Source organism: Pseudocercospora fijiensis (assembly GCF_000340215.1).
Source record: "Pseudocercospora fijiensis CIRAD86 unplaced genomic scaffold MYCFIscaffold_4, whole genome shotgun sequence".
NCBI lineage: Eukaryota > Fungi > Ascomycota > Dothideomycetes > Mycosphaerellales > Mycosphaerellaceae > Pseudocercospora > Pseudocercospora fijiensis.
Window position 1 is genome coordinate 5,575,590 of NW_006921535.1, and position 25,014 is coordinate 5,600,603.

General features: G+C 45.4%; 6 protein-coding genes across 6 annotated transcripts; 3 read left to right on the forward strand and 3 right to left on the reverse strand.

Moving 5' to 3' along the window:
* Positions 1-231: 231 nt before the first annotated feature.
* On the forward strand, positions 232-16,273 carry MYCFIDRAFT_175052 (uncharacterized protein; the record flags this gene model as incomplete). Its single annotated transcript, XM_007928603.1, has 11 exons — positions 232-244; positions 7,013-7,026; positions 15,182-15,263; positions 15,287-15,381; positions 15,415-15,718; positions 15,743-15,814; positions 15,840-15,849; positions 15,879-16,024; positions 16,055-16,073; positions 16,103-16,123; positions 16,189-16,273. The coding sequence occupies 11 exons, from the start codon at positions 232-234 to the stop codon at positions 16,271-16,273; spliced, it is 861 nt and encodes a 286-aa protein (XP_007926794.1).
* Positions 16,274-16,334: 61 nt separating this feature from the next.
* On the reverse strand, positions 16,335-18,127 carry MYCFIDRAFT_175053 (uncharacterized protein; the record flags this gene model as incomplete). Its single annotated transcript, XM_007928604.1, has 17 exons — positions 16,335-16,365; positions 16,421-16,433; positions 16,478-16,541; positions 16,584-16,665; positions 16,692-16,774; positions 16,800-17,047; positions 17,075-17,239; positions 17,270-17,312; positions 17,350-17,477; positions 17,511-17,548; positions 17,583-17,616; positions 17,654-17,696; positions 17,723-17,742; positions 17,768-17,975; positions 18,005-18,037; positions 18,066-18,084; positions 18,114-18,127. The coding sequence occupies 17 exons, from the start codon at positions 18,125-18,127 to the stop codon at positions 16,335-16,337; spliced, it is 1,266 nt and encodes a 421-aa protein (XP_007926795.1).
* Positions 18,128-18,151: 24 nt separating this feature from the next.
* MYCFIDRAFT_175054 (uncharacterized protein) lies at positions 18,152-21,625 on the forward strand (the record flags this gene model as incomplete). The annotated part of the gene is made up of 5 exons (XM_007928605.1): positions 18,152-18,160; positions 18,202-18,271; positions 18,312-18,408; positions 18,463-21,573; positions 21,613-21,625. The coding sequence occupies 5 exons, from the start codon at positions 18,152-18,154 to the stop codon at positions 21,623-21,625; spliced, it is 3,300 nt and encodes a 1,099-aa protein (XP_007926796.1).
* Positions 21,626-22,070: 445 nt separating this feature from the next.
* On the reverse strand, positions 22,071-23,050 carry MYCFIDRAFT_203694 (uncharacterized protein). The gene is made up of 2 exons (XM_007928606.1): positions 22,738-23,050; positions 22,071-22,666 (listed from the first exon to the last, which is right to left on the reverse strand). Exons 1-2 carry the CDS (start codon positions 22,828-22,830, stop codon positions 22,229-22,231), a joined length of 531 nt encoding a protein of 176 aa, XP_007926797.1. The 5' UTR covers positions 22,831-23,050; the 3' UTR covers positions 22,071-22,228.
* Positions 23,051-23,268: 218 nt separating this feature from the next.
* Positions 23,269-24,408, forward strand: MYCFIDRAFT_175056 (uncharacterized protein; the record flags this gene model as incomplete). Its single annotated transcript, XM_007928607.1, has 10 exons — positions 23,269-23,280; positions 23,367-23,461; positions 23,511-23,574; positions 23,770-23,804; positions 23,842-23,851; positions 23,877-23,931; positions 23,968-23,982; positions 24,018-24,032; positions 24,103-24,186; positions 24,212-24,408. 10 exons carry the CDS (start codon positions 23,269-23,271, stop codon positions 24,406-24,408), a joined length of 582 nt encoding a protein of 193 aa, XP_007926798.1.
* Positions 24,409-24,450: 42 nt separating this feature from the next.
* Positions 24,451-24,879, reverse strand: MYCFIDRAFT_175057 (uncharacterized protein; the record flags this gene model as incomplete). Its single annotated transcript, XM_007928608.1, has 4 exons — positions 24,451-24,476; positions 24,511-24,595; positions 24,704-24,769; positions 24,829-24,879. The coding sequence occupies 4 exons, from the start codon at positions 24,877-24,879 to the stop codon at positions 24,451-24,453; spliced, it is 228 nt and encodes a 75-aa protein (XP_007926799.1).
* Between the last annotated feature and the right edge of the window lie 135 nt (positions 24,880-25,014).

Here is a 25,014-nt window from a genome sequence, read left to right on the forward strand (position 1 = left end):
CTAAGTTAATGCGGCGGCCATTCTAGTATAGTCGAGTACTACGGATCTGCCTACTAACACGGACGATCGAATTTAAGAGCCGCTAAGCGCCCTTATCCGCCTTTAGATTAGCGGCTAAAGCAGCCTTAAGGATCTCTATAGTGACTTCTGTTCCATCGTCTTAGTACTTGTTAGCAAAGAATGCCGCTGCTTTAAGTACGTAGTAACGTATGCCTTTGTTAAAAACAAAGTATGGCTAGCGCTCGTGACTCGCAAATCGACTATCGTAGTATCGCATATAGTAATCGATAGCCTAGTCCTATGTTACACTGCGAGGTCGGGGCTAATTCGGATCGCCCTTACCCTATAGTAACAGAGTAGGAAACGCTATAGCTATAAGCGGATAAGATCTATCGAGCTTATTAATAGGAACCTTATCGTAATCTAGCTAAGTGATATAAGACAACTGCGGAGGCTGTTAAGGCGTAGGGAATTCTAATAGACCTGCGACAGTTTGCTCGGCACGGCGGCGGCGAAGGCAGTCCTACAACTAACTAAGTGCACGATGCTTAGGGTAAAGATTAGGAACTGCTGTATGCTTATAACTAAGATATTTATCGGCATTAGGCTCACTAGCGCCCTATATAGGGCCAACATCAAATCTAGGATTAAACGCAGGTGTAGGCGATATAAGAATTGATGCCGGTAGTCTCGGAGCGGCTAGCTAAATAGGGAGCGTAGGCATACGAATGTGTACAATACACTCGGCCTTATTTAACAGAGCGGCGTTGTACTAATTGACATCTACTAGGATACTAAGGGTAGTGTATAAGAACTGATTACGAGGAGCCTTATAGGCGCTAGCGATATACCACTTGAGTTTAGCGTAGTAGTTCAGGTCGACAATACCGTATACGCACTACACACACTTATGCTATATGCGCTGCTCCGGAGGAAGGTTGCTATCGTAGTAAGACCGCTACTAAACGCTTCGAGGGAATCCGCAACTATAGTACGGGAACTATCTATCGTCGGTCTTAGGGCTAGCAATAACAATTCTATGTATTAGACTCTAGACAGTAGGGGGCGAACTCGGAGGGTGCGTAGCATCCTTAGGAATAGCGGCATGCTCGTTATACTCGGCAGATTTAAGCTAGTCTTCGATAGTGTTGTCCTCTAGCAGTTGACTTAAAGCCTTATCGTTAACGAGAATGTCGCGATAGTAGGGGTTATTCTACTTCAACTATTGTAGCGTACTAAGGACTTTGCCTCGACGTACGCGAAAGTCTTCCCGGAATTAACGTCGCTTCCGCTTATAGTCTTTAGTCGCTACCGTAGGATCTGCTGCTATCGCATCGTCCTAATTAGTTTGCGGCTTCTAACGCGGTCGTAATACAACTAAGTCTAGCTCTTGTGGTATCCGAGGTAGCTTATAATAGACCGTAATAACATCTTTAAGAAAGTTGCAGATATAGCTACGATACTTCTACTACTAACCTCGTATACAGAATACTAACATCTGTACGTATACACGTGCAATAAGGAGTTCTTTAGTAGTAGAAAGCCCCGAAAGCTCTTCCGGAATACGACTAGGATCTATGTTGTTTGCATTAGTAAATAGGAATAGGTCGCCTAGTTGTATCTTACTTAGATAATCTCGATTAACATACCGGCTGCAAATGCTATAGTTCTTAGCTAAGTTTATACTAAACTAGCGCTTATAGCATCGATTACAAGTCTCTAATGTGTTATTATCGATCCTAGTATAGAAATCTACTAGGAGGGACTTATCGAACGCGTCGAGGGCGGCGGTAGCTTACTACTAATCAACTAAGACTAGTTTAGGCTCCTAGTGATTAAGGAAGCGAGTTCTCCGATCTTAACGCTAACGTACATTACGCGATACCGTAGCGCGAGGTGCTTATAGAGATTGCTACCGAGACGACGGCTACTAAGACGACGGCTACTAAGACGACGGCTACTAAGACGACGGCTGCTAAGACGATAGCGGCTACGAGGAAGGGCTAAGTGATATAGACCCGCTAGATGCTTACGATACGTCGTAAAGACTCGACTAGAGTAGTTAACTAGGCGTCGAGAGGAAGAACGGTAGCGAAGCCTAGATAGGACTAGGACCTCTAGTACCGCTAGAACCGCTAGCACTTGGAGTAGCTGCAATACTAGCTATTGCATAGAGTCGGGGCTAGTGTACGTAGCAACAATTAGTTAGCTCTAGAGCATTAGGGCGAAGAAAGTTCTAGCGGGTGCTATTGTAATTCTTAAAGATGTACTACTTATTCTTAGTCGTTAAGTCATCGCCTATAGTTATTATATCGCAATATACGCATTAATCTTCTACTTCGCCTGCTTAATCTTCTTATAGGCGAGGATAACCGCAATCTATACACTAAAACTACAGCTTACTAGAAATTTCCTATAGTTAAGTCTGCTATATTAGGGTCTGTAATATTAGGGTATGCGGTATATACGGTGTCTGCGGTATCTGCGGTATATACGGTGTCTGCGGTGTCTAACGTACTTTATGTCTAGCTTAACGTGCGGCCGCCGATTGAGCCTACTATAGAGAGTGTATATTTAGACTTAGTTAACTTAAGGGATAATAGGGCCGGATATTTATATTAGGAGCTGCAGGAAGAATCGTACGCGGGACTTGAGAGGCAGTCGGGTTCGAAATGCTAGCATAGCTTGCTATACGCTTATTAAGCTTAGTAATCTCCTAGTTGCCGAGCCTACTAATCTAAACACTATATCTACGGTATTCTGCATATCGATTGACGGGCGGTCTATTCTTCTTCTTAACGCCTATATACTAGATCGTAGCTTTATTAGTTAAACAGTAGTCGTAGCGCATCGTAGGCGGCTATTATCGATCGGGCGGAAATAGCTATAGAGGTTGCTATAGAGGCAATAGCGGCGGCGGTATATCGGAAGGAAGGGTCGGTAGAGTAGTAGGAAGGGGCGGCATATTAGTAGGAAGGGACGGCGGCGGTAGAGGGCGCACTTAGCTTAACGATAGGTTCGCTTTAGGCTAGTGCGATATAGGGGTATTCTTCTCTCCTAGCGCTATTACGGAGATGTTGTTAGATCGTAGGACGTATATAGCTCGAGGTGTATTGCGAGTAGGTAGTGTTTGTATAGGGAAGGGGAAGGGGAAAGGGAAGAAGAAAGCGGAAGCGACATAAGCGGAGTAGCGACGTAACGTAAGAACGGAGCCTGCCGAAAGTGAATGTGCCTACTTTTATATATAAGGTCCCGTCGGTTAGCGGCATCTACGCGTTTCTATATAGTACTAAAGAAGGATAATTGCACTACTCTTTATAAGCGTTATTTGGATTCTGTAGCCCTTTGCTAACGATAGCGTTCCGGACAGGTTAAGTACTCGCTAGGGCTCGACTAAACCGCCCTCCACTTTAGTACCCTTATCTTTTCGTCCGACGTTAGCGTTCCGGACAGGTTAAGCACTCGCTAGGGCTCGACTAAACCGCCCTCTACTTTGGTACCCTTATCTTTTCGTCCGACGTTAGCGTTCCGGACAGGTTGAGCACTCGCTAAGGCTCGACTAAACCGCCCTCTACTTTAGTACCCTTATCTTTTCGTCCGACGTTAGCGTTCCGGACAAGTTGAACACTCGCTAAGGCTCGGTCTTAACTTGCCCTATACTTTAATTCCCTCCTCTTTTCGTCCGACATTAGCGTTCCGGACGCTATCGTTATCGTATTAATTACTTTTGCTAGCGTAGTTTTGCTAGAAACACGCTCAATCGACTTAACTTAGTAGGCTTCGGAGGGAAGAAGTTTAGGTACTAGTTTAGGTGCTACTTTGGGTGCTACTTTAGGTATATAGCAATGTTACTGTCGGCGTTAACTTAATGTTAATAATATAGCTTCTAGATAGGGGATTAAACACTCAACTAGTATACTATTCAAACCTCACTTCTACCTGCCTCCCCCTTCTAACTAAGCCATTACCGTAGGCAGCAGCAATAAGGGTAAGCAATAAGGGTATATAATAGCACTGCAATTCACGACCTTTAACTAATAACAATCAACCGATAACGAAGCGACGCCTAGCTACAACTAGGTAAGGAGTTGTAGTAATCCTTTACGCCTAGTTATTAAGTTACGTAGGGAACCTAAGGGATTTAGGCTTCGGCCTTTTCTAAGGCAGCTAGCAGCCTAATAAACCAGCGGCGGGTCCTGCCTTATGCTACCCTAAAGAAATTAGTCCGCCTAGTTTTCTGTAGCGGCACTTCTTCGGAAGTGTATAAGGTCGAAGTCTAGTAGGCATGTTTACTTAGTTGATTCGTAACTTGTCTTAAAGGGTCGTATACTCGAGGTCTATATCGTATCCGCAAGAGTGACTCCGGGTATTGCCCGTCTATAGTTTTTTGCCTTTTAGTATTCTTCTTTTTTTAGCCTCGGGTACGGTATGCGGTGTACGGTATACGCTACGTATTATACTTCTTCCTTCTGTCTTTTTTTTACTAGTACTGCAAGACTAGCCTTAGCTGCTAGTAGTAGTGCTACATCTATCTCTTTGTATTTAGTCTCCTTAATTGTTATTAGGGTGCAATCGCTAGAGTAGGTACAGTTTCGTAAGGTCTGCTAAGGTCTGCTAAGGTCTGCTAAGGTCTACTAGGGTCTGCTAAGGTCTGCTACCGGGGTCGCTATAGGGTGCGTATCGTATTATTGTCGCGTACGGTTAGCCTATAGTGTTAACGCATCGTGTCGCATTTGGTGGTTAGAGGTGAAGCGTAAGAAGCCTACCTAAGGCTCTGTTAGAACCGGGGCTAGCTCCGAAAGTCTCTACTTGTAGAAGTTGACTAATTAGGTATGTAGGATTCTGAAATCCGGGGTTGGCTTAGCGTTACGTATAGCTGAGTGTACATTTAGCAACGTAGAGTAGTACCCTCCTTGCTATTGTAAGGCGAGCTTCGCTCGCAACTAGGTTATAGAAGGAGTAGGCTACCTCGCAAACTATATAGAGGCAGCGAGTTATTTCGCCGGACTAATCGCCGACATATTCGAGCGTTGTAAGGCAGATCTAAGGTAGAGAATTGTCGAAGACCTCGAGTCTATCTACGACATCTTCCCTAAACCCTACCCGGCGCTAATTCTTTAGGGCGAATAGCTAAAAATATAGCGCTCGATATATATATAGCTAATCGCGGCGCTTATAGACGACGAGAAGTAGCAATTAGAATACAGCGATATTACTAGGGATTTCGAGCGCGTTATCCGCAACTTTTAGATATAGTTAGGCCGTTTCCCGCTAGGCCTACGCGCCCTACTAATAGACCTAATGTTAAGTCTTGCACCGGCTACCTAAGGTATAATCTTTTAGGATATTCCTTTAGCCTACTACGAAGAGAAGGCTAAGGCGATAACGAAAGACGGATACTAACGCCTAGCGACACTACTATATCCCGACTATATAAAGTAGAAAAAAGCAATCGACTAGAGGATATCTATATAGACTAAGAAATTCAAGGCCAAACTCTAAGAACAGAAGGCCTAGGAGCAGGCCGACGCAAAGGCCTAGAAAGCGGCCTAGAAAGCCGCGAAAGTGTAGAAGGCCGCCTCTACCTCGATAGCTAGAAAGCGTAAGGATGTACCTACGTCGGCCCTAGCCGCCGCTAAAAAGGCTAAGTCTACTAAAGCCGACAATAGCAAAGCCGACCCGCTAACTACTACTAAAAAGGCTAAGTCGACTAAAGCCGACCCGCTAACTGCTACTAAAAAGGCTAAGTCTACTAAAGCCGACGATAGCAAAGCCGACCCGGGTACCGGGAAAGGCAAATCTATAAAGGCGCCCGCCGGGAAGGCCGCAATAGTAGGAAAGGCTAAGTCTACTAAAGCGTAAGCCGCGAAATCCATAGCGGCGCCGAAGAAAGCAACCGATATAGGCAATTTAGACTTAGGCAAACCTATAACTCGCGTAGACAAGGAGATCGTAGACGCCGCTATCTACGTAGGACTAGCTCCCTAAGGACTCCTTACGGATTCGACGATCCGCCTCCCTACGAGCCGTTTCGACTTTCCGAGACTTATAACAGCTTTCCGTAACGCAGACTTAGAGCGGGTGCTACCCGGTAACAAGCTACGTCTATTAAGGGAGTAGGAGAAGGATTTCATCCGCCGCTCCGTAGCTTTTTACGAACTTAATATCGATGCTAGCTAGCTTATCCTCGCGATGTTCCTAGATAAAGAATAGAAAGCCTACCTCTACTATCTAATGCTAGTCGTATCAAAATTCAACTACGAGTACGGAAACATTCACTTCTAGGTCTCCTAAATGCTAGTATCCGCTTAGGACAAGATCGGGAAAATTAATAAAGCCGACCCTTTCCCGAATCGAGATTTCGTTACTAGCATATCTAGAGACGATAGAGACGTAGACATAAACGCTTTCCGTACCTAGACGAACTAGATGCTAAGTTACGCCCCTAAGCAAATAATAAACGTTATTTAACAAAACGGCGACCGCTTAATGCTTTACTTAATAAGCAAGCTCCTTATATCGGCGGTGCCCTTGCTATTAAAAGCCGCCGTCCTTCGATACTAGATAAAGGCGCTCGTCCTAATAGACGGGAATAACGAGATCTAGCCTATACCTTAGGCGACTATCGTTTACTATAAGGGAGATAACGACGTTAGATAGCTGCTTAAGCACTTTACGCGGGAACTCGACGACTAAAGCGGCGGACGGCCGCTATAGCAAATCGCGACTAAGGATACCGGGTACTCTAGGTCTACTATAGACAACGCGTTTCGGCCCCCTAGGGAGGATATTCTCGATAAGCTCGAGGCCGTAAAACAGCTATATTTCGCGGAGCTAATATATACCCGCCCCGTAAAGACAGTCTAGCAAATTCCGCCGGAGCCTACGTCTATCGACGATAGCCGTACCTTGCTAATCGAGGCGATACGCAACTATAGATAGAACGACGACGACTTTCGGAAGGCATTAGCTACGTTATAAGGAAATTAGTAGGAGGACACCGACCCGCAAGAATTCAAGCAATGCGTCGGCCTCCTTATAAGAGCCGTCGGCGACGCGCTTAAAGACAGCGGCTGCGATTAAGTAATAGACGACGAAGACCTCGCCGAACTAAACGCCGACGAGAGGTTATAGTACAAGAGATGTATCGCGCTATATTAGAAGTTCGGCACCGCGTTTGCCTAACTACTAGAAGAGAATTAGAGAGAGGTTGTAGACTACGGCAACTAATTCGACTAGGAAGGTACCGAATAGGACGGCAAATTCGACCCTACTAGCCTCGATAACATTATAGAGTTTATAAATATACTCGCCGATTTCTAGTTAGAAGACGGCACTATTAAATACGATAACGAAGACGAGCCGACCCTAAGTCTACCCCTAATTATCGATTCTATCTAGCGTACATCTAAAGAACCTAACTCCGCTGCGAATGCGATTAAGGCTATAAAAGACCTGCCGCTACTATAGTACCTTAGATAAGAGGAAAGCGACCTTTTCAAACTACTTGCCGCGCTCTATAGATTAGCACGACCGAGCGGCGATAAGGGCCTACGTAAGGCGCTCGGAAAACTTACCGTAGAGACTTTTAATAGTCTGTATCCTACTAACAAGAAAAAGGGCCTCTGCTTTCTAGAACTGCGCCCTCTATAGCAAGGAGAACCCGATAACGAGTATCCTAGAGACCCCGCAGTTAGCGAACAGTAGTGCTTCTTACACTCTCGCGCGTTAACGACCTAGCTAGAGGAAATAGGATATTAAGTATTAGCGGGCAAGGAAGAATAGGGATAGCGAGACGAAAACTAGGGGCGCATAGCCTAAAATCTCTTTTGTTATACATGCAGATACTAAGTCTACCGTCCGCGTAGTCGCGGACATTTCGGGACCGGGGGATTCTATTACGAAGGCAGGCATAGGCATAGGCTAGGTAGGAGGCCCTAGCCTCCTATAGTACATACTTCTCTAAGCCTAGATAGACTTGGAATAATTATCCACTTTATAATACACGATATATAACACCGAGGGAGGAGCTATCCTAGTACTTAATATTATCGAATAGTTCGGTAGGAAAGTATATAAACTTCTTAAGGAGGAGGACTTCTAGGGAAATCGATAAGTTCTACCTAGATCTAGATAAAGACATTCTACTAAGCAGTTAGGGAATTGAACCGTAAACGAAAGGATGAAATTTATACCTAAGGAGTACAGTTTCCGAACTGAACTATAATGCCTTATATGTATATGTATATGCTTTTAATTAGTTAGTGCCCTTAGCTAATTGTCTATAGATTTGAGGTTATATAAGTACCTTTATACAACTACGTAGCCTAAGTAGGATTCGAAAATTCTATAAGTACTAAGGACTAAAAATGCCGGCTACGCTGCCGGCTACACTGCTAAGTCTTACAAAGGGCTTGCTTAAAGCTACGTATACATTCGTACACTTCTTAAAAACCGATAAATTATATAGTTCGAACTAGCTACTTATATAGTTGCTTAGCAAACCAACCTAAACCAAACTAGAGTTTCGGCTTAGCAAACCAAACTAAACCAACCCGAACTACTGCGGGGTCTATGCTAGACACCCTTAGAAACCCTATACTAAGGCAATAATACGCTTAGGACTAGTACCTTCGAGCTAAATAAAAGACTAATCAATCGGCTCGCTTATTTAAAGCCTATTTAAAGACCCTCGAGGACGACCTTCCGGCTAAAACTAATTCTATATAGATCTCCGAAATACGCCCTAAATTGAGATAGGAATTGGTCCTTAAATTGGACCGCCGCCGTGTATTCGAACAGACTAATCTAATACGTATTCAATTTATAGTTAAAGTAGAAATAGCTAAACGAGCTATTTAGCTTTAGTAACGGCTAGAGTCGAGGATCCGACCGACTAGTACTAACCGTAGCAACCGTAGTAGCCGCGCAGGAAATCAAGGTTCCTACTAAGACAATAATGCTAATAATAGGAATAGTAACGACCGTAGAAGAGGCCGTAGCCGACGGCTATATAGAGGAGGCTATAATAGGGGCCGTAGAAGGGGCTCGTATCCCTATAATACTAATCGCTTAACTAACAATAGCAGCAATAGCGGCTATAGCAATCCCCTAACCGGGTTAAAGTGCTTTAACTATAATAGCACTAGCTATCTCCTAGGCTAATACGATAAACCTAAGGACTAGGCCCGAATCGACCGTACTACCGCTAAGTACCGAAAGCACCTTTTAGCCGCTAATACTACCCCTATCGGTCCTCCCTATTAGTCGAAAAAAGAATAAGCGCTATACTAACTGTTAGCCTCGTATAGCGTAAAACTATCGATATTGTACTAGCTATAATACGCTCCTACCTTATATAGGATACGAAGGGCACTAACTATTAAACTAAGGTTATGCTAGACCCGGGAAATTCGGTTAGTGCCCTTATTAGCTATCGCCTAGCTAAGCAATTAGACCTTCGACAATTAAATAGGGCTAACCTACTAACCCTTGCTTAGTTTAATAACGCTCGGCACTTAACCTATAGGGCCTACTACATTCCTATAGTTCTAAAGGACGACCTCGGAAATGAACGCCTACTAGACTTTACTACCTATATAGTAGATATAGACAACCTATATAGGGGAGCTACTATTATTATTAGCAACCCTATCCTTAAGCACTATACTATCGCTATAGACTTAGGCAGTTAATAATAGCGATTTAGAATCGCTAGGAAAGAGGACATCGAATACATTAATGTTAGCGAGTGCCCTAATAATATTAGGGTCCTATTTATTAGCAACCTAACCCTAGCTAACCTAACGGTCGACCTATTAGGGGATAACGATAAACCTATACCCCCTAATAGTATAGACCCTAATCAACTCGCTCGCATCCTATAGCCTATTCGAGAGACCTATATTAATATATTCAAACACTACCTAGTATCGATATTGCCTATGTTTAAGGAGACGGACTATAAGATCGATATTATATAGGGCAAGGAGGTTCCTTTTAGGCCCCTCTACAACCTTAGTAAACGAGAGCTTGCTATACTACGTAAGTACCTAGATAAGAACCTAGCTAATAGTCGAATTTAGTATAGCAATAGCCCTGCTAGTGTACCTATCCTATTCGTGCTAAAGAAGGATAGCGGCCTGCGTTTATATATTAATTATAGAGGGCTTAATGCTGTTACTATTAAAGACCGCTGTCTACTTCCGCTTATTAATAAGACCCTCGATCGCCTTTCTAGCGCCTACTTCTATACTATATTAGACATTAAGGACGCCTATTACCGCATCCGCATTCGTAAGGGTAATAAATAGAAGACAGCCTTCCGCACTCGCTATAGCTATTTTAAGTACTTAGTTATGCTATTTAGCCTAGCTAATGCCCCTATAACATTCTAGTCCTACATTAATCGGGCCCTATTAGGCCTATTAGACTACCTCTGCGTAGTCTATCTAGACGATATCCTAGTCTATACCTACTTACCTAACATTGCGGAATATTAGGCTACCGTACGTAAGGTACTCGACCGCCTACGGGCCTATAGCTTATACTATAAACCCTCTAAATGCACCTTTGCTACTAAAGAGGTGCCCTTCCTTAGCTTCCTTATATCAACTAATAGTATAAAGGCTAACCCTAATCGGATCAAAACTATTACTAAGTAGCTAACGCCTACTAGTATTAAAGAGCTTTAATCGTTCCTAGGTTTTGCTAACTTTTACCGCCGTTTTATTAAGGGCTATTCGAGGCATATAATGCTACTTACTAAGCTTACTAAGACTAAGGCAAACCCTTCTAGAGAGTTCAAATAGACTAATAGAGCACAAGCCGCTTTTAACGGTCTAAAGCAACGCTTTACTAAAGTCCCCCTATTGCACTATTTTATACTAAGCAAGTAGATCTATATTAAGACTAACGCTTTATAGTTCGCTATATTAGCTATTATATTATAACAGGCTAATAATACCTACTAGCACCTAATTGCCTTCTTCTCGAGAAAGATAATTAACGCTAAGCGTCGCTACGAGACCTACGAGCAAGAATTGCTAGCTATTATCGAGGCCTTTAAGTATTAGAGGCACTACCTCGATAGGGCCTAATATAGGATTTAGGTCTATATAGACTATAACAACCTCCGTAGCATTACTAAGGTTACTAGGGTTATAGGTCGATAGGCTAGATAGGCCGTCTACTTCGCCGGGTTCGATTTTAATATATTATATCGGCTAGGCGTAAGTAACCCTACTAATAGCCTATCGAGGCGACCTAATTACAATAGCGAGACTTAGCAATCTATTAATTTATTGTTTCTAACCCTATAGTATAAGATTGCTATAGCCTATATTGTTAATAAGTAAGCGTAGGATAAGCGGCTTACCGGACTCCGCGACGGCTCGAAGCATATTAATACTCTTACTATATTAATAGTGCGTATTAAGGACATAGATAGGAGAAGTTATAATAACTCCCTAGTCGATATCGCTATATATAGTAATAGCGATTAAAGCACTACTATAGTTAATCCGGCTACTAGTGCTATTAGATACATATAATACGTACCTCGTTTAATAGCGAGGGTGCTATTAAATAACCTTGCAAATAGGGATAGTTAATCGTTTATAGATAAGCTATTACGGGCTTAGTAGAGGGACGCCTTTGCTGCTAAACGTATCGACAAGCTTATAAGTAGGCGAAAGACTCGATCTAGTAAGAGTAATAATAATTAGTCGATCGACGATAAGGGTTACTTAAAGTTCAAGGGCAGATACTATATCCCCGCTAAACAATCGATTAGATAAGAGCTTCTTAAGCGACACTATAATAGTAAGCTTGCTAGTTACTATAGTATAGAGAGGTCGTACGAGCTACTATCGCTTATATACTACTAGCTAAATAGTAAGCGGGACATAAAGGAATACGTTAATACGTATACCGTATGCTAACATATTAAGGTACTAAAGCATTAGCCTTTTAGCGAGTTGTCCTTATTGCTAATCCCTTATAAGCCATTTACAGAGCTTATAATAGATTTCATTATAGGTCTTCCCCCTACTAAGCGAAGGGGAAGCAAAGACATCTTTAACGCTATCCTAGTCGTTATAGACTAGTTTACTAAGGGCGCTCGATACGTCCCGGCGCGGAAAGATTAGACTACTATTAATATAGCAGAAGCGCTATAGAACAACATCTTCTATACCTATTAGGGGACCCCTAAAGGGATAGTCTCTAACCGAGGCTCGATATTTATATCTTATTATTAGAGTAAGATATGCCTGTAACTAAGACTTAAGCATCGCCTGTCTATAGCATTCTATCTATAAATAGATAGCTAAACCGAGAAGCAAAATGCTACCCTATAGTAGTACCTACGTAGCTACATTAATAAAAACCCTAACGACTAGGTTAACCTCCTATAACTAGCTGAATTCGTATATAATAACAGTATCTACTTATTAACTAAGGTATCGCCGTATATAGCTATAATAGGCCAAAACGCTGCCTTACTATAAGATCCATTTACCTCGCTCGAGGCCGAGCGTAAGGAAAGGGAAGCGCGTTAAGCCCCTAAAACACTAGCGGCTATAGAGAGGGTTTAAAAGATGCGAGAAATTTACGCTATAATAGCTAACAAACTAGCAAAGGCCTAGGCCTATTAGAAGGCCTACTATAACAAACACTATACGCTAATAACCTTTAAATAAGGCGATATAGTTATACTTAGTACGAAGAACCTCCGTATCCGCAAATACCTATTACCTAATAGCAAAACAAGGCCTAAGCTCGCACTAAGATATATTAGCCTATTCCGCATCCGAGAACCGAAGGGTAATAGCTAGGCCTACTAGTTGTAGCTCCCTCCTTATTATACTATCTATAACACCTTCTACGTATCCCTCCTTAAGCCGTACTACCTACGTAAAGAGGATAAAGCACCTACTAAATCTAAGGATATACTAGCTAATAGCGAAGAGCTGTAGTCTATAGAACGTATTCTAAAGCACCGGATTAGGCAAGGCAAGAAGGAATACCTCCTAAGATAGCAAGGCTACCTACCTAAATAGGACTCGTAGGAAGCTAAAGCCTCTTTTAAAGATATAACTAAGTTGTTAGATAAATATTAGACTAGTGTAAAGAATAAGAAGAAGGCTAAGGGCCTATAATGTCGCCTAGGAACAATGCTACCCCCGGGGTGCTATTAGCTAACTAATTAGAGGCCGGCAAACTAGGACAATAAGACTACACTACTATAGCGAACGCGTACCGAGCATTAATAACGCGCTATAATACGTTAGCTAATCGCCCGCTCTTTTAAGGACTCTACCTCTTTACTAACGTACCCTATAGGTCCCCCTCTTATTCCTTCCTTCTAACGAGGCCTCGAGGCCTAGGCGGTCGGCAAAGGCGGCGCGCGCGTAAGCGAATAGTGCTAGCAATAATAATAATAGCGCCGTAGCATAAGTAGCGATATACCGAAGGGCGGCACGGCTAGCGCGGCTATATTAGTAATAGTATTACAGAGTATGTCGCTAGTTAAAGTATTACTAGTCGAAGGAAATTAAGAGTAAGGTAAAGTTAGCGCTAAGACGACTAGCGCCGCTATTATTAACCTATTATTACTACGCCTACGGATACAACCTTACCTATACTACGAGCCTAAGGCACCTTTAATTAAAACTTTAATTAAAACTTTAAGCCGCCTAAAAGATTAAGCGACTAATAGACTAACTAAGGGCAAAACTATAGAGCTAAGCTAGCCGGGGTCGATCTTACGGACAATAGGTTACTCCTCGATCTTTCTAACCCTTTAAGCGAGGCGAACCTTAACTACTACACTTATAATAGCCTTTACTTATAGAAACTAGACGAGCTGTATTTTTTTCTAAAAAGATAAGATAAGATTAACAATTGAAGGCTACTAAACCTAACTAATTAGGGCTAGCGAAACTACGAACAATAATAGCCCTCGTAATAATAAGAACAAACCCTCGGAAGCGGACAACCCTCGGAAGCGGATATAGCTAGGTCTTTTAGAGTAGACGCAAAGAACTCGGAACGATATTACTTAGAGCGGAGGCAGTGCTATAATACCTCGTACGTCTACCTATTATAGTAGGGAAGACGCGCCTATATTATAATTAGTCGATAGCCCTTAATTCTTATAGCTTTATATCCCTTTACTTTATTATATATAAGGATAGCGCAGTTAGAGTTAGATATTATATTAGAAGGTAAGGTTTGACATAGTTATATAATTAGGTAGTTAAGTGTTTAATTTAGCGAGGCTAAGCAGCTTATTAGATTTGCTAAGTTAGTAGCAATAGAGGTCGAGATTGGAATATAGACAGGCTACGAGGGCGCGGCCTTTAGAAGGGAAGCATATATTAGGGCTAAAGAGGCTATACGTAATTAGTATATAACTAGGCCGAGTAAAGCTAGGGTCTTAATGCCTTAGGCAGGGCTTAGCGCTTAGCGTTAGGCTAACTCTCCTGCCTTCCTCCCTCTCCTCCTAGATCCTTATCGAATACTATACTAATTTACGACTACCCTATCTACCTGCTAATATAACCCTTATTGTAACCGCTATATACGTAGAGGTAGTAGTTCTTCCTAATTTACGGAGATATTAGATTAAGCGTATAGTACGCGATCTAACTCGGTATAGAAACCACAGCTATAATCTTCGGGAACGCTAGGTATTTAAGTTCCTTCTTTTTCTAGATCTATATATCTTTAGAGTTAGAGTAAGGAATAGGTCTAGTAAAATAGAAGGGAAACTAATTCCTTATATATACTTCTCGCTACCTTAGGCCGCATTTAGCCTACTAGTATAGTATTAAGCGCTCGTAGGGTTTTATCTTAGGCTTGCTATAAGTCTATAGATATTAAGCCGTTATTAGATAAGGCATTACGATATAGTCGCTTCTACTCTATTTAAAAATTAAAATATAGAATATTAGAATTTTTCTACGCTAATATATAATATATTAGAACGTTCGGAGCTACTATAGACTTTCTTTTAACTAAGGGAGAGCTAAATTTAAGATATATAATAGGTAATATACTTAGTCTTATAACTTAGAACAGTTATCTGCTTTAGTACCAAGTATACCTATAATATTTCGAAGCTTTATTTCTTATAGGATTTCATTAGAGAGGCGAGGCTACGGCAGTGGATAGTGAGTGGTATAGCGAGTTCATCAATTATGCAGAGGGGTTTGCATACTTATGCCTCATTCCCGCTATGAAAGTTCAAAGCTCATCCAGTCTGAGTGCGAATGATGGTAAGCTGATGACCGCTTGAGCGGGTACGTCCGACAACCGTTCAATGTATTCCGCTGCGCCTTTCCACTGCTCTCAGCTGAACGACATCGCGCTTCATGGGTGTGGTAGCACAGAAGAACTTCAAATTTCAAGTCTGAAGCTTCGCCTCTCCTTCTCTCTGCTCGAGGCAAGAATATCACGGTCTTGATCATCATTGCACATCTGCTTAAGCCCGTTTCGACAACCATGAAACATCAGCTTATCTTTCCCCTCCTGCTCGCCGCCGTCGCAGCCGTACCAGCAACTCTCGAAGCAAGTCCAAATACCTGCACTCCAGCCTGCGGATCAAAGACAGCCGCTTGCTGCAGCGGAGATGCACCATTTGGCGGCGTGATCGCATTCGAGGTTCGTAGCAGCTCTGATGTCGGCTTTCACCTTCTCACGGATATTGCAGTGCGTGCGATTCGACGAAAACAATGAGATTTGCCGGAACCCTGGGATGGTGTATTGCTGTTTGACTTTCTTTGTAAGTTTGATCTAGAGGAGTACTTCGGTGAGTTAATCTGATGGTGCGGAAGGGAAACGCTTGTTTGAACAACGTAAAGCCGTGCGAATAGGTTATGGTTATGGGACCTTGATTGTAGTGAAGGCAACGGAATGAGGGGGAGTATAGCCATTGCAATGACTTCTAAAAAAGTCCGGAATATCATATTAAGCGTCATACGTCGTGGCGTTTCGAGCAACCTACCCGCTTCTCAGACCAGTGTACTTTGTTCTAATGTTTCGTGCTGAGTTGGGACCAACAATTGGGAGTCGTTCCGCTTAGAATCGTTGGGCCCAGAAAGATGAAGTGGCCTGATCTGTAACCTTCAGGTCGCAGTACTAAAAGGAATGGGGCTCCAATTGCGAAGAAGATTTGATCTCCAGGTTGAAGCCCGCGGCAAAACCAGAAGCCGATTTTATTATTAGTGGCCGTGAATCAAGAGTGATTGCTAAGGCCGTCTCGCTGTAAGGATTGTCTGCAATATTTTCCAAATATAATAGCGCAGCATCGCGTGTCTTTACCGCAATGTCTAATAGCACTTGTAATTGGGATGCAATTTGCTGTCCTTAGTGAAGTATTCGAGAACCTCGACTAAGCGAGAGAATCGAGTGGCACGTAATGACAGATCCTTACAGGCGAAGCACTACAGTATTCCATGTAGCTCTTCGCCACTCTCGCGCAGACTAACGCGATCGGAGAGCAAGCGCACGACAAGCTCGTCTGGCCGCTGGCTTGACTCTAAGATTTCAGCATGTCTAGGTCTTCTGGAATGTCTCACATAGAACCTCTCGGCCCATCCATAGATCGAGTAAGAAGAAGGCCAATCGATGCACCAAGTCGGGAGCTCGAAGTGGCCACGTCTCGGCAAGCTCAAAGAATCGGCCACAGACTCTGGGAGTGGCTGATCAGGATTCTGGTCGCTTGAACAAAGATCTCAGGGGCAGTTATGTCATATGATAGTCCATCGAACTGGACATAAAAGTTTTCGAAGAACAGCCAGCGCTCCGATAACGTGGTCTCTCGGGTCTGTAGCTTTTAGAGCCAGCACGGCATCAACAATGCGGTAAGCCCTGGTATAGTCGGGCAGCGGTAGATTTGTACATGGTTCGGATTTTATTTCCCTCATGTGCGAATCAATTTCGATTCGTGTGAAGAGCCATGATGAGACTGTCGAATATATGATTGGACGACATAAATTTCCAAGGAGCAGCATGAGACCCGCAGACGACGAAAGGATGTTTACTTAGGACGAATTCTTGCAGCGTCCACACTCGATCGCTCCATGGTCGCCCATCCAACAAGATCGATTTCTCAGGATCTCCAGAGACCTGGTCACAGTCAGCACAGACTGAGGTTGGGCGTGATTGAAACAGCCTGGCCGTTGCAGTGAAGCTCCCGCGATTTGTCGTCTGTTCCTCATACGTAGGACAGAGCCTCATATTGCGCTTTGAGCAAAGGTACGACTTCCAGAGAGCAACGAAAAGGCGTGTTGAAAGCTCGCGATGGTCTCAATGAGATGATTCGGATCTCGCCAGCTTCAAGACCATGGTAGATACCGTCCATATGGCCAATACCACAGAGTCACGACGACCAAGTGAAGCTGCTGGAGTAGCGATACTGTGTCTGCAGGCCGGGACCGTCTCTAGATCAGCTACATCCTCGAGACACCTACCTGGATTGAACTGCAAGACAGGGGCCCGGGGACGCTGCCAACATTGCAGTAGAGCGCCAAGAGCGCCAGTTCTGTATGTGAGTTATGGCTAAGACGAGTACTCACACATTGAAGATCATCGTATGGCTATCAGCAGAAGCTTTCGGTGGGCAAAAAGCGCGTGTGATGTAAGGTACGAGAAGTTGCCATCAAGGGAAACGGTCTCCGCCCCGTCGACACCTCAGGCATGAACTTTTTGACCACACCTCCTTCCCGCCGTTCTGTTCTGCACCGTGAACACATCACATCACGTCCTCCTGCTGTCAAACAAAAATCTTGCGTGTAAATGATTGTTCTGGGATACTGGAACCACTGAATAGATCCGCCCTTTGTCCTAAACCTGTCTCCGATGTTGACATCGCACGAATGAACAAAGACGACACGACAAATGCCGAGCATGGTTGAAAGAGATGGGCTCTGAAGGCCGGTTGACTGGGAGAGAGAGGGTACAGTCAGGCGCTGAAACACGGACAACCTTTCCAGTGCACTGAAGATGCGGATGACAAGGGCCATTCAGGCTGCTGTGCAGCCCGAACAGCTCACTGCCACAGTGATGGTGTTCTGCTGTCTTGCCCGAGATTGTCTGAGGAGTGCAACATTGTTTGCCGCATGCTCTCCAGCACCTCTATAAGGGTATGCTAGGCGTTTGTAGTCCGCTCAGCGCGCTGCAAGGACGAAAGGATAGGCGAGCACTGTGGACAACAGGACCATCGCATACAAATCACGCATCCTCTTTACTCATGCTCAGTCTATAGGTGAACGACACGATGTATACACTGGTGATTGCTGCGCAAGTGAACGCTGCAAATCTCATCTTTGATCATTCACTCACGCTGCTAATTTGCCCCACATTTACTTACCCCGATTTGGCTAGCTTCATCCGCGGCGACTTGTTTGCCTAAGGCTCGACCACCGCGCTTTTTCCAACTTCCCACGCGCACCCCAGCACACAACATCTGGCGCGCGCACTTTGGCATCAAATCGACACCAGAACAGAATCGCGAGCGCCTCCCCAACCACCACTTCCCACAGCCGCCAACATGGGCGCAGTGCTCGGCCGACCCGGCTTGCCGCTGGCAGCACTGGCTGCGCTCTTCAGTGGTTTTGGGAACACACCCCGACTCGACGCGCCACAGTACCTTTTGTCATCATCCCAGTCCTCCTTCTGGCCATCACTGCCTCCAGCACCTGCGCGCAGCGATGGCGGCGATGTCCACAACGCGACATCTCAAGGACTGATGGTCGCGACGAGCGGCCCTGATTTGAATCATGGCAACGTTTCTTGGGTCTTCTCTCCTCATCCTTCCGTATTTATTCAAGTCGCCCTCCTCATTCTTGCCCGTCTGGCCCCAAATACTCCTTTGGTGACGTACATCAACCGCGCCCATTCGGTGATACTACTGGTCGCGCTGGCAGTCCAGTACTGTCCAGGTCTCGTCTTCTCGCTGATACAAGACGGTATCGTACAGCTGCTAATTGCTGTCGGCATCGCGCTTTGGCAAATCTGGAGGAATCCAGCAGTCGAGTACACCATAGATGAAGACATTCAAGACGAGACAAAAGCCAGCGACAACAACCTTCTGCAAAATTCTGCAGTGGGTCAGTCGGAAGATAAATCGACCCAGTTCCCAGAACAAGCCCCGACGACGCCCGTCGAAGATAATCAAACCATCCTCCGACAGAACGAAGCACTGCGTCTTGAACTCTTGGAAGCAAAAAAGAAGCAAGAGTGTCAGGCTACTAAGGATCTGGAAGAGATCATCACTCTCAAGGCCAAGCTCAAGGCAGAATGCAAGAAGCATGGCATGGCCCGCAACGACCTGGGAATCTGGAAGGCAAGAGCAGAGAAGGCGGAGGACAAGCTCAAACTCGCCGAGCTCGCTGGGGAGACTCTTGAAGCGCGGAGAATGAAGAAGTTCGCGGTTCAGGACGAAATCAGCGCGCTTCACAAACAACGTGCCAGAGTTGCTATAACGGCCAACCTGGAAGAGCAGCTCGCGGAAGCCAGGGAAGCATTGGTTAGAACGATCTTCACGACACATGAATCAGCGCAGAAGAACGAGCTTGTTTCCGAAGTTAAAGAGTTGTCCAAGAGGTTGGCTACTGCAAAAGCAGACGAGCTGCATGCTGCCCAGAAAGTCCTCAAGCTTCAGGGCAAGCAAGATACCGGCACACAGACGGACAATCATACTTCTCCCGAATCGACCTCCTCGTCAGCCACGTCTACGACCCTCGAAGCTTCCCAGTCCACGTCTCACAAGCCCAAGACGATTCTTGAGGCACTCATCAATCCAGAATCCTCACGATCCAACACCATCTCGGCACTTCCCCCATCCACGAGAGATACGCCGAGCATCGCAGACGCGCCCTCGGGCTTCGTGCCTCCATTTTCATCGCAAGAGCAAGGCGAAGATCATCAAATGAGCACCACTTCAGCTCTCCACTCGCCTGAACCTCTCGCCAATGCAGCTGAGCCCAACACGCACTCGAGCAATCCCGAGTTGTCCAAATTACTGGCCTTCTTCAAGGCTAATCCGGCTCCTGAGCTGCCGCCGATCAGTCCCGCAGAGCCTGACACTCCGCCAAATGGCTCGATTGGTAACGTTGAATCAGTGCTACCGGTCACCGATAAGAAGCACGCCGCTCAGTCATTGCCGAAGGAAGACCAGACGAGCGATGCATTCTTGCCCATGCGGTCTGCGCTCCTGAATAGCAAGACTGTGCCTGAGACACCACCGCGCACGTCTGGAAGCGCTACGGATTCGGAATCGTCTCTACCGATTGCGGTACTGGAGAATGCTCAGAGCGTCGCTGACTCGTTCTCGTCCTCCTCGAATGCAGACCCTCCTCGCGCAGGTGCGACAGACTCAGTATCGTCGCTGACATCAATGCCTTCGGTATCATCAAACCCGTCAGCGGAGGATCATACAAGTTCCAACCCACCGGTACAACCTACAGTATCGGAAAAGAAGCACGAATCCAGCACGAAGGCCGCAAGTGGAGCCGTGGCATCAGATGCTGCCCCATCACCAGCAGCACCGTCGTCGAAGCGATCAGTTTCCTCCCTTTCTTCCTCCACCACTCTGCCTTCCACGTCAAACCCATCATCCGGCATACCAGGACTCTTCCGTCGAAGCGAGCAGTCAGCGCCCGTAGAAAACCCAACCTTACCTCGTCTCTGCTTCTACCGCCCACACATAAAAGCAGTCACGAGAAAACGTTGCATCAGAAAAGAGAACCAGACCTTCCCTTGTGTCAATGGCAAGAAGTGTGTAGGCGATCCAAGCCAGTACGACCAATCCACTGGCAAACTGATAAATCTTGGAGATCCTGATGCATCCCTCTACGGAGGCAGTAGCGACGAAGCTGAGAGCGCTCGCAGATTTACTGCTTGGAACCTTCAGCTCTGCCATGAGTGCTACGTGGAGGTGGATCCGCCGATTGAGGTGGCAAAAGAGAAAGAGGCGGCGGAGGAGTCTCGATCAGACGAAGAGGCAGATGGGGATGCAGGCCTCGACGAACAACTCTCCGGAAATGAGACCAATGCTGGCGGAGAAGCCACGCGTGAGCAAGAAGAGGAGGCAGACAAGCCTCAGATAAATGAAGATCAAGATGTGGATGACGGCTTCGATGAAGAGGTGTATGGAAATGAGAGCAAAACTGGCGAAGAAGCCACGCACGAGCAGGAATGTGGAGAAAAGGAGGAGCAGGAGCCTGGCGAGGACCCAGAGGGCGACGCATTTGAAGCGGCGCTCAAGGCAGAGTTTGCAGTGCAATACGCAGAGGATGCGAAGGCAAAGGAGAAGACCGAGGAGGAGCAGAGAGAGGAGGGGGAGACAGAGGAGGGGGAGACAGAGCCTACTGCTGGTGAACCACAGATGGCGAGCAACGATGTCTCGGCACTCGTCGATCCAACCGAGGCCATGAATCTGACTGGAGCTGGGACTGGACCTGTGATGATGGCTGATCGTCCAGATCCATCAGTCTACCAGAATCCCGGCATGACTGAAGACGAGGCTTTCCAACGCGCTGTCTACCAGTTATACCGTCATGGGCCGTTTGATAGACGCGGAGGTTAATCGTGACGGAAACAAAGGATATCAGGCTGAGATGAATACAGAGGAAGAGAGTAGCATGGGACATTAGAGAGAGTGGAAGGCCATTGATTTGCGCCAGAAGCTTCTCGAAGGGATACATGCATGTCGACTTGGCTGGACCGCCGCAATCCTGAACCCTAGACAGATGTCAAAGAAGTGAAAGGCTCTTAATTGAGCTCAGAAACTTCTGAGATGGACGTCGGGGCGGGAAAGCGGCAAAGTACCGGACAAGGGCAGATTGTAGCATACCAAAGCGAGGAAGCCAGTACATAATGGAGTCAGAGATGTTGCCGCAAATTCAAATTCCTCCTTTCGACAATCATGAACTCTGAAGAATCACATGCAGCTAAGAACAATCGAACCACAGAATCTGCCGCGGCAAAGATCGACGAACATCACTTCCAAAGTGTCAATTTGAGGTTTCGCGAAGGTCCTGAGATATCGATGAAAAAAAGGTCATCGTCAGGAACAGAAGAACCATCCGCGTTCTTTTCTTGAAAGAAGATATGTATATACTCGACGAAGACCAACAGGTATACCAACCAACCACCAAAAGCAACGCAATGCAACCCCCTTCCCCTACTGCTTTCCCCGCCACCCAATCTACACTACATACTACATACAATTCACCCCAAAAAACACACACTGATCCACCGTCCCCGGAAACACCGGCCCCCCACCCCCAGTCAGATACAAATACTGCGCACACCCATCCCCCTTCGGCCCCCCCTTATTCGTCACATCACAATTCTTCCCATCCGTATCTTTATAAAACACACTCCCATCCCTATGAAACCCCAACTGCGAATTCCCATAATTGAAAACCGTGGTGCCGTCGGCTTCGACTTGGACTCCGTAGCCGTGCTTGTTGTTCGAAGGCGGGTTGGGGGTGCTGACACTGTAGGTTTCTTTGGTGCAGTAGTAGGGCCAGGTGGGTACGCAGAAGAATTTGGCCCAGGTTTCTTGTGCTTGGTCGCGGAGATCGGCTTGCTGGGCTGCTTGGTTGACGGCTGACTTGGCGTCGTCGGTGCGGGTTATGAGTGTGGAGATGGGCTGGGAGGAGGGGAAGGAATGGTTAGCATGTGGTTTTGAGTGGCGTTGGATTGTTTTTGCTGGAGACTTACGTTTGCGTCTGCGTCTGCGTTTGCTACAGGTGCGGCGAGGGCATGGCTGATTGCTGAGGCTGTGATTACAGCCAGGATTGATGTGAAGTGCATTTTCCTTTTGCGAGCGGATTGGAGGATTTGTTGTCAATGAGGGATGGCTGTCCAGAGATAGGGCTCGGCTGGTGCAACGAATATGTTGGTCGTATGTACAGTCGAATGGAACGCGAAAGTGTTGTTCTAGTATAATGTTTGCTGCAAGATTCTTAATTGTAGTCGTTGAATAGAAGCGAGTATCTATTGTAAAACGGAAGTCGTTAAATCAGAAGCCGACATGTTGCTAAGTAAGTTAAAGCTTATCTCAAACGAGGAAGTAATGCTCCTTATATACCCGATCTGCGAGCGCCAGAGAAGTCTGCGGTTTAGCTACCCTACTTCAGCATTGTATTTTCGCATTATAGAGATCTACTTGATTCGTCCAATCTGCCCTAGGGTATCTCGTAGCTTCTAGGAACGGGTTCATCTTAGCTTGCCTAGGCATGTAAATTCTATATGCTAGTTGAAGTGTTGCGGCACTAAACTCTATCTTATTTCCCTTGCTATCGTCGTTGTACAGGTCGAAAAATCACTCGAAAAGTGCCGATTGACAGTACAACGCCCGAGATTCTGCAGGAGCTTTATTGAAATTCTTCAAAACTCATCTGCCGATCTGCTCTAGGCTATGTTTTCCGAAGCTTTCCGGCTCGTGTGAATGATCGGGTAGTAAGGTACCGGTATCGAAGGAATTGTTGTAGCAATTACGGCAGGCGGCTAATTCCAAGGGTAAGGGTCCTTGATTCCGCGAAGACAGGGAGGACTGTGCCGCCCTACTATAGTTGTACATATTGTGTTGTTGATTTAATAATATATTGTCGCGCTATGCAGAAAAGCGTCTTGAGTTTCGTATTCAGACCTAGATAGATATCGGCATGCAACAAATGCTAAACTTTAAAGGGTAGCATCATCCAGGAATAGTCTTATAGAGTCTCTAACAAGTCCCTTCGTTGTTCAAAGTCCCTTTTCGAGCTCAAGATAAAATTGAAAGACCGGTGGTGCACCGACGCGGGAAGGCTGTCAACTGACAAGAAATCCGTACGTGCGCGTTGCTGTGCAAGCAAAAGATCCTTTCGCCATCAAACTCTCCTTCTTGGTATAGAAATCCAGAACCACAAAGGGGTGGGCCTAGATTCTAGAATTGCATTGCGTGATGAGTCTATGACTCATTGCGTGCTGCAATAACAAATGATCGAAAATCGACTTAGCATTGATCGATCAAAGTCCCCGGCGTAGAACTAATTTGCTTAGACTTTCGTATTTGATCTAAAGGCCTAGCCAAACATTCTTTAGATCGTCGACATACATATTTGTTTAGACCAGGAGACGTAACGTATACTCGCATGCTACTCTGCCATTCGAAACGACATGCAAGACGTTTTAACTTTTCGTAGGGGTCAAGTGAATGACTTCCACGGCCCGTTACGAGGGCAGCGGCTCAAATCGAGCATAGAGATCCAACAAGACTTCTACAATACCATTGCAAGTCTCGAAGTCGGAGCCCTCGACACCAAATACCAACATCCCGCCTTGGTATATCGGCTAGAATACTATGTTCCTCTCCCAATACCGAATACTTACACTTTTTCGCATTTTTGAAAGGGCATCGTATTCATCAACCTCTCGCGGAGGCTCTCCTGCTCATTCTCGGTATAAGTTTCCAATTTCTGCATGCATTGTTGCATTCGACAAGCTTGTCACCAACGCCTAACAGAATGTCGTCGACTCGTCGAATGATAACAGCGGCTAGTGGTTGAAACGCCGTGCCGGTGAGGAATCCGACTAACTACAAGCATCGAACTGAAGCTGTCTCGTATTTTAATGCAGGGGCATAGTGAAAAGTTGTTGTTGTTGTTTAATCAACAGAGGGTATACCTATTTTTAGGCAACCAACGAGTTGCAGTATGCGTTGTTGTTGTATCATCTCCGAGTGATGTGGATCGCAAACTTCGAGTTGGAACTAGTTCATGTGACTATATGTAGTTGCAACAACGTCCTAGGTATCTCCTCCATTCAGACACCGATATTACAATGGTTGGTTGGGAATTTACAACCGCTTTGCGATTCCATATCCGCGAACCAAAACGACAAAGGAAATCAGCCTGAGAAAGAGGCAGCGAACCTCAATCAACATCGCAAGCAAGCGAGATCAACGAGTATTTTTTTTAGAGACTGTGCTTTCATTTTAGAATACTCAAAATCCTT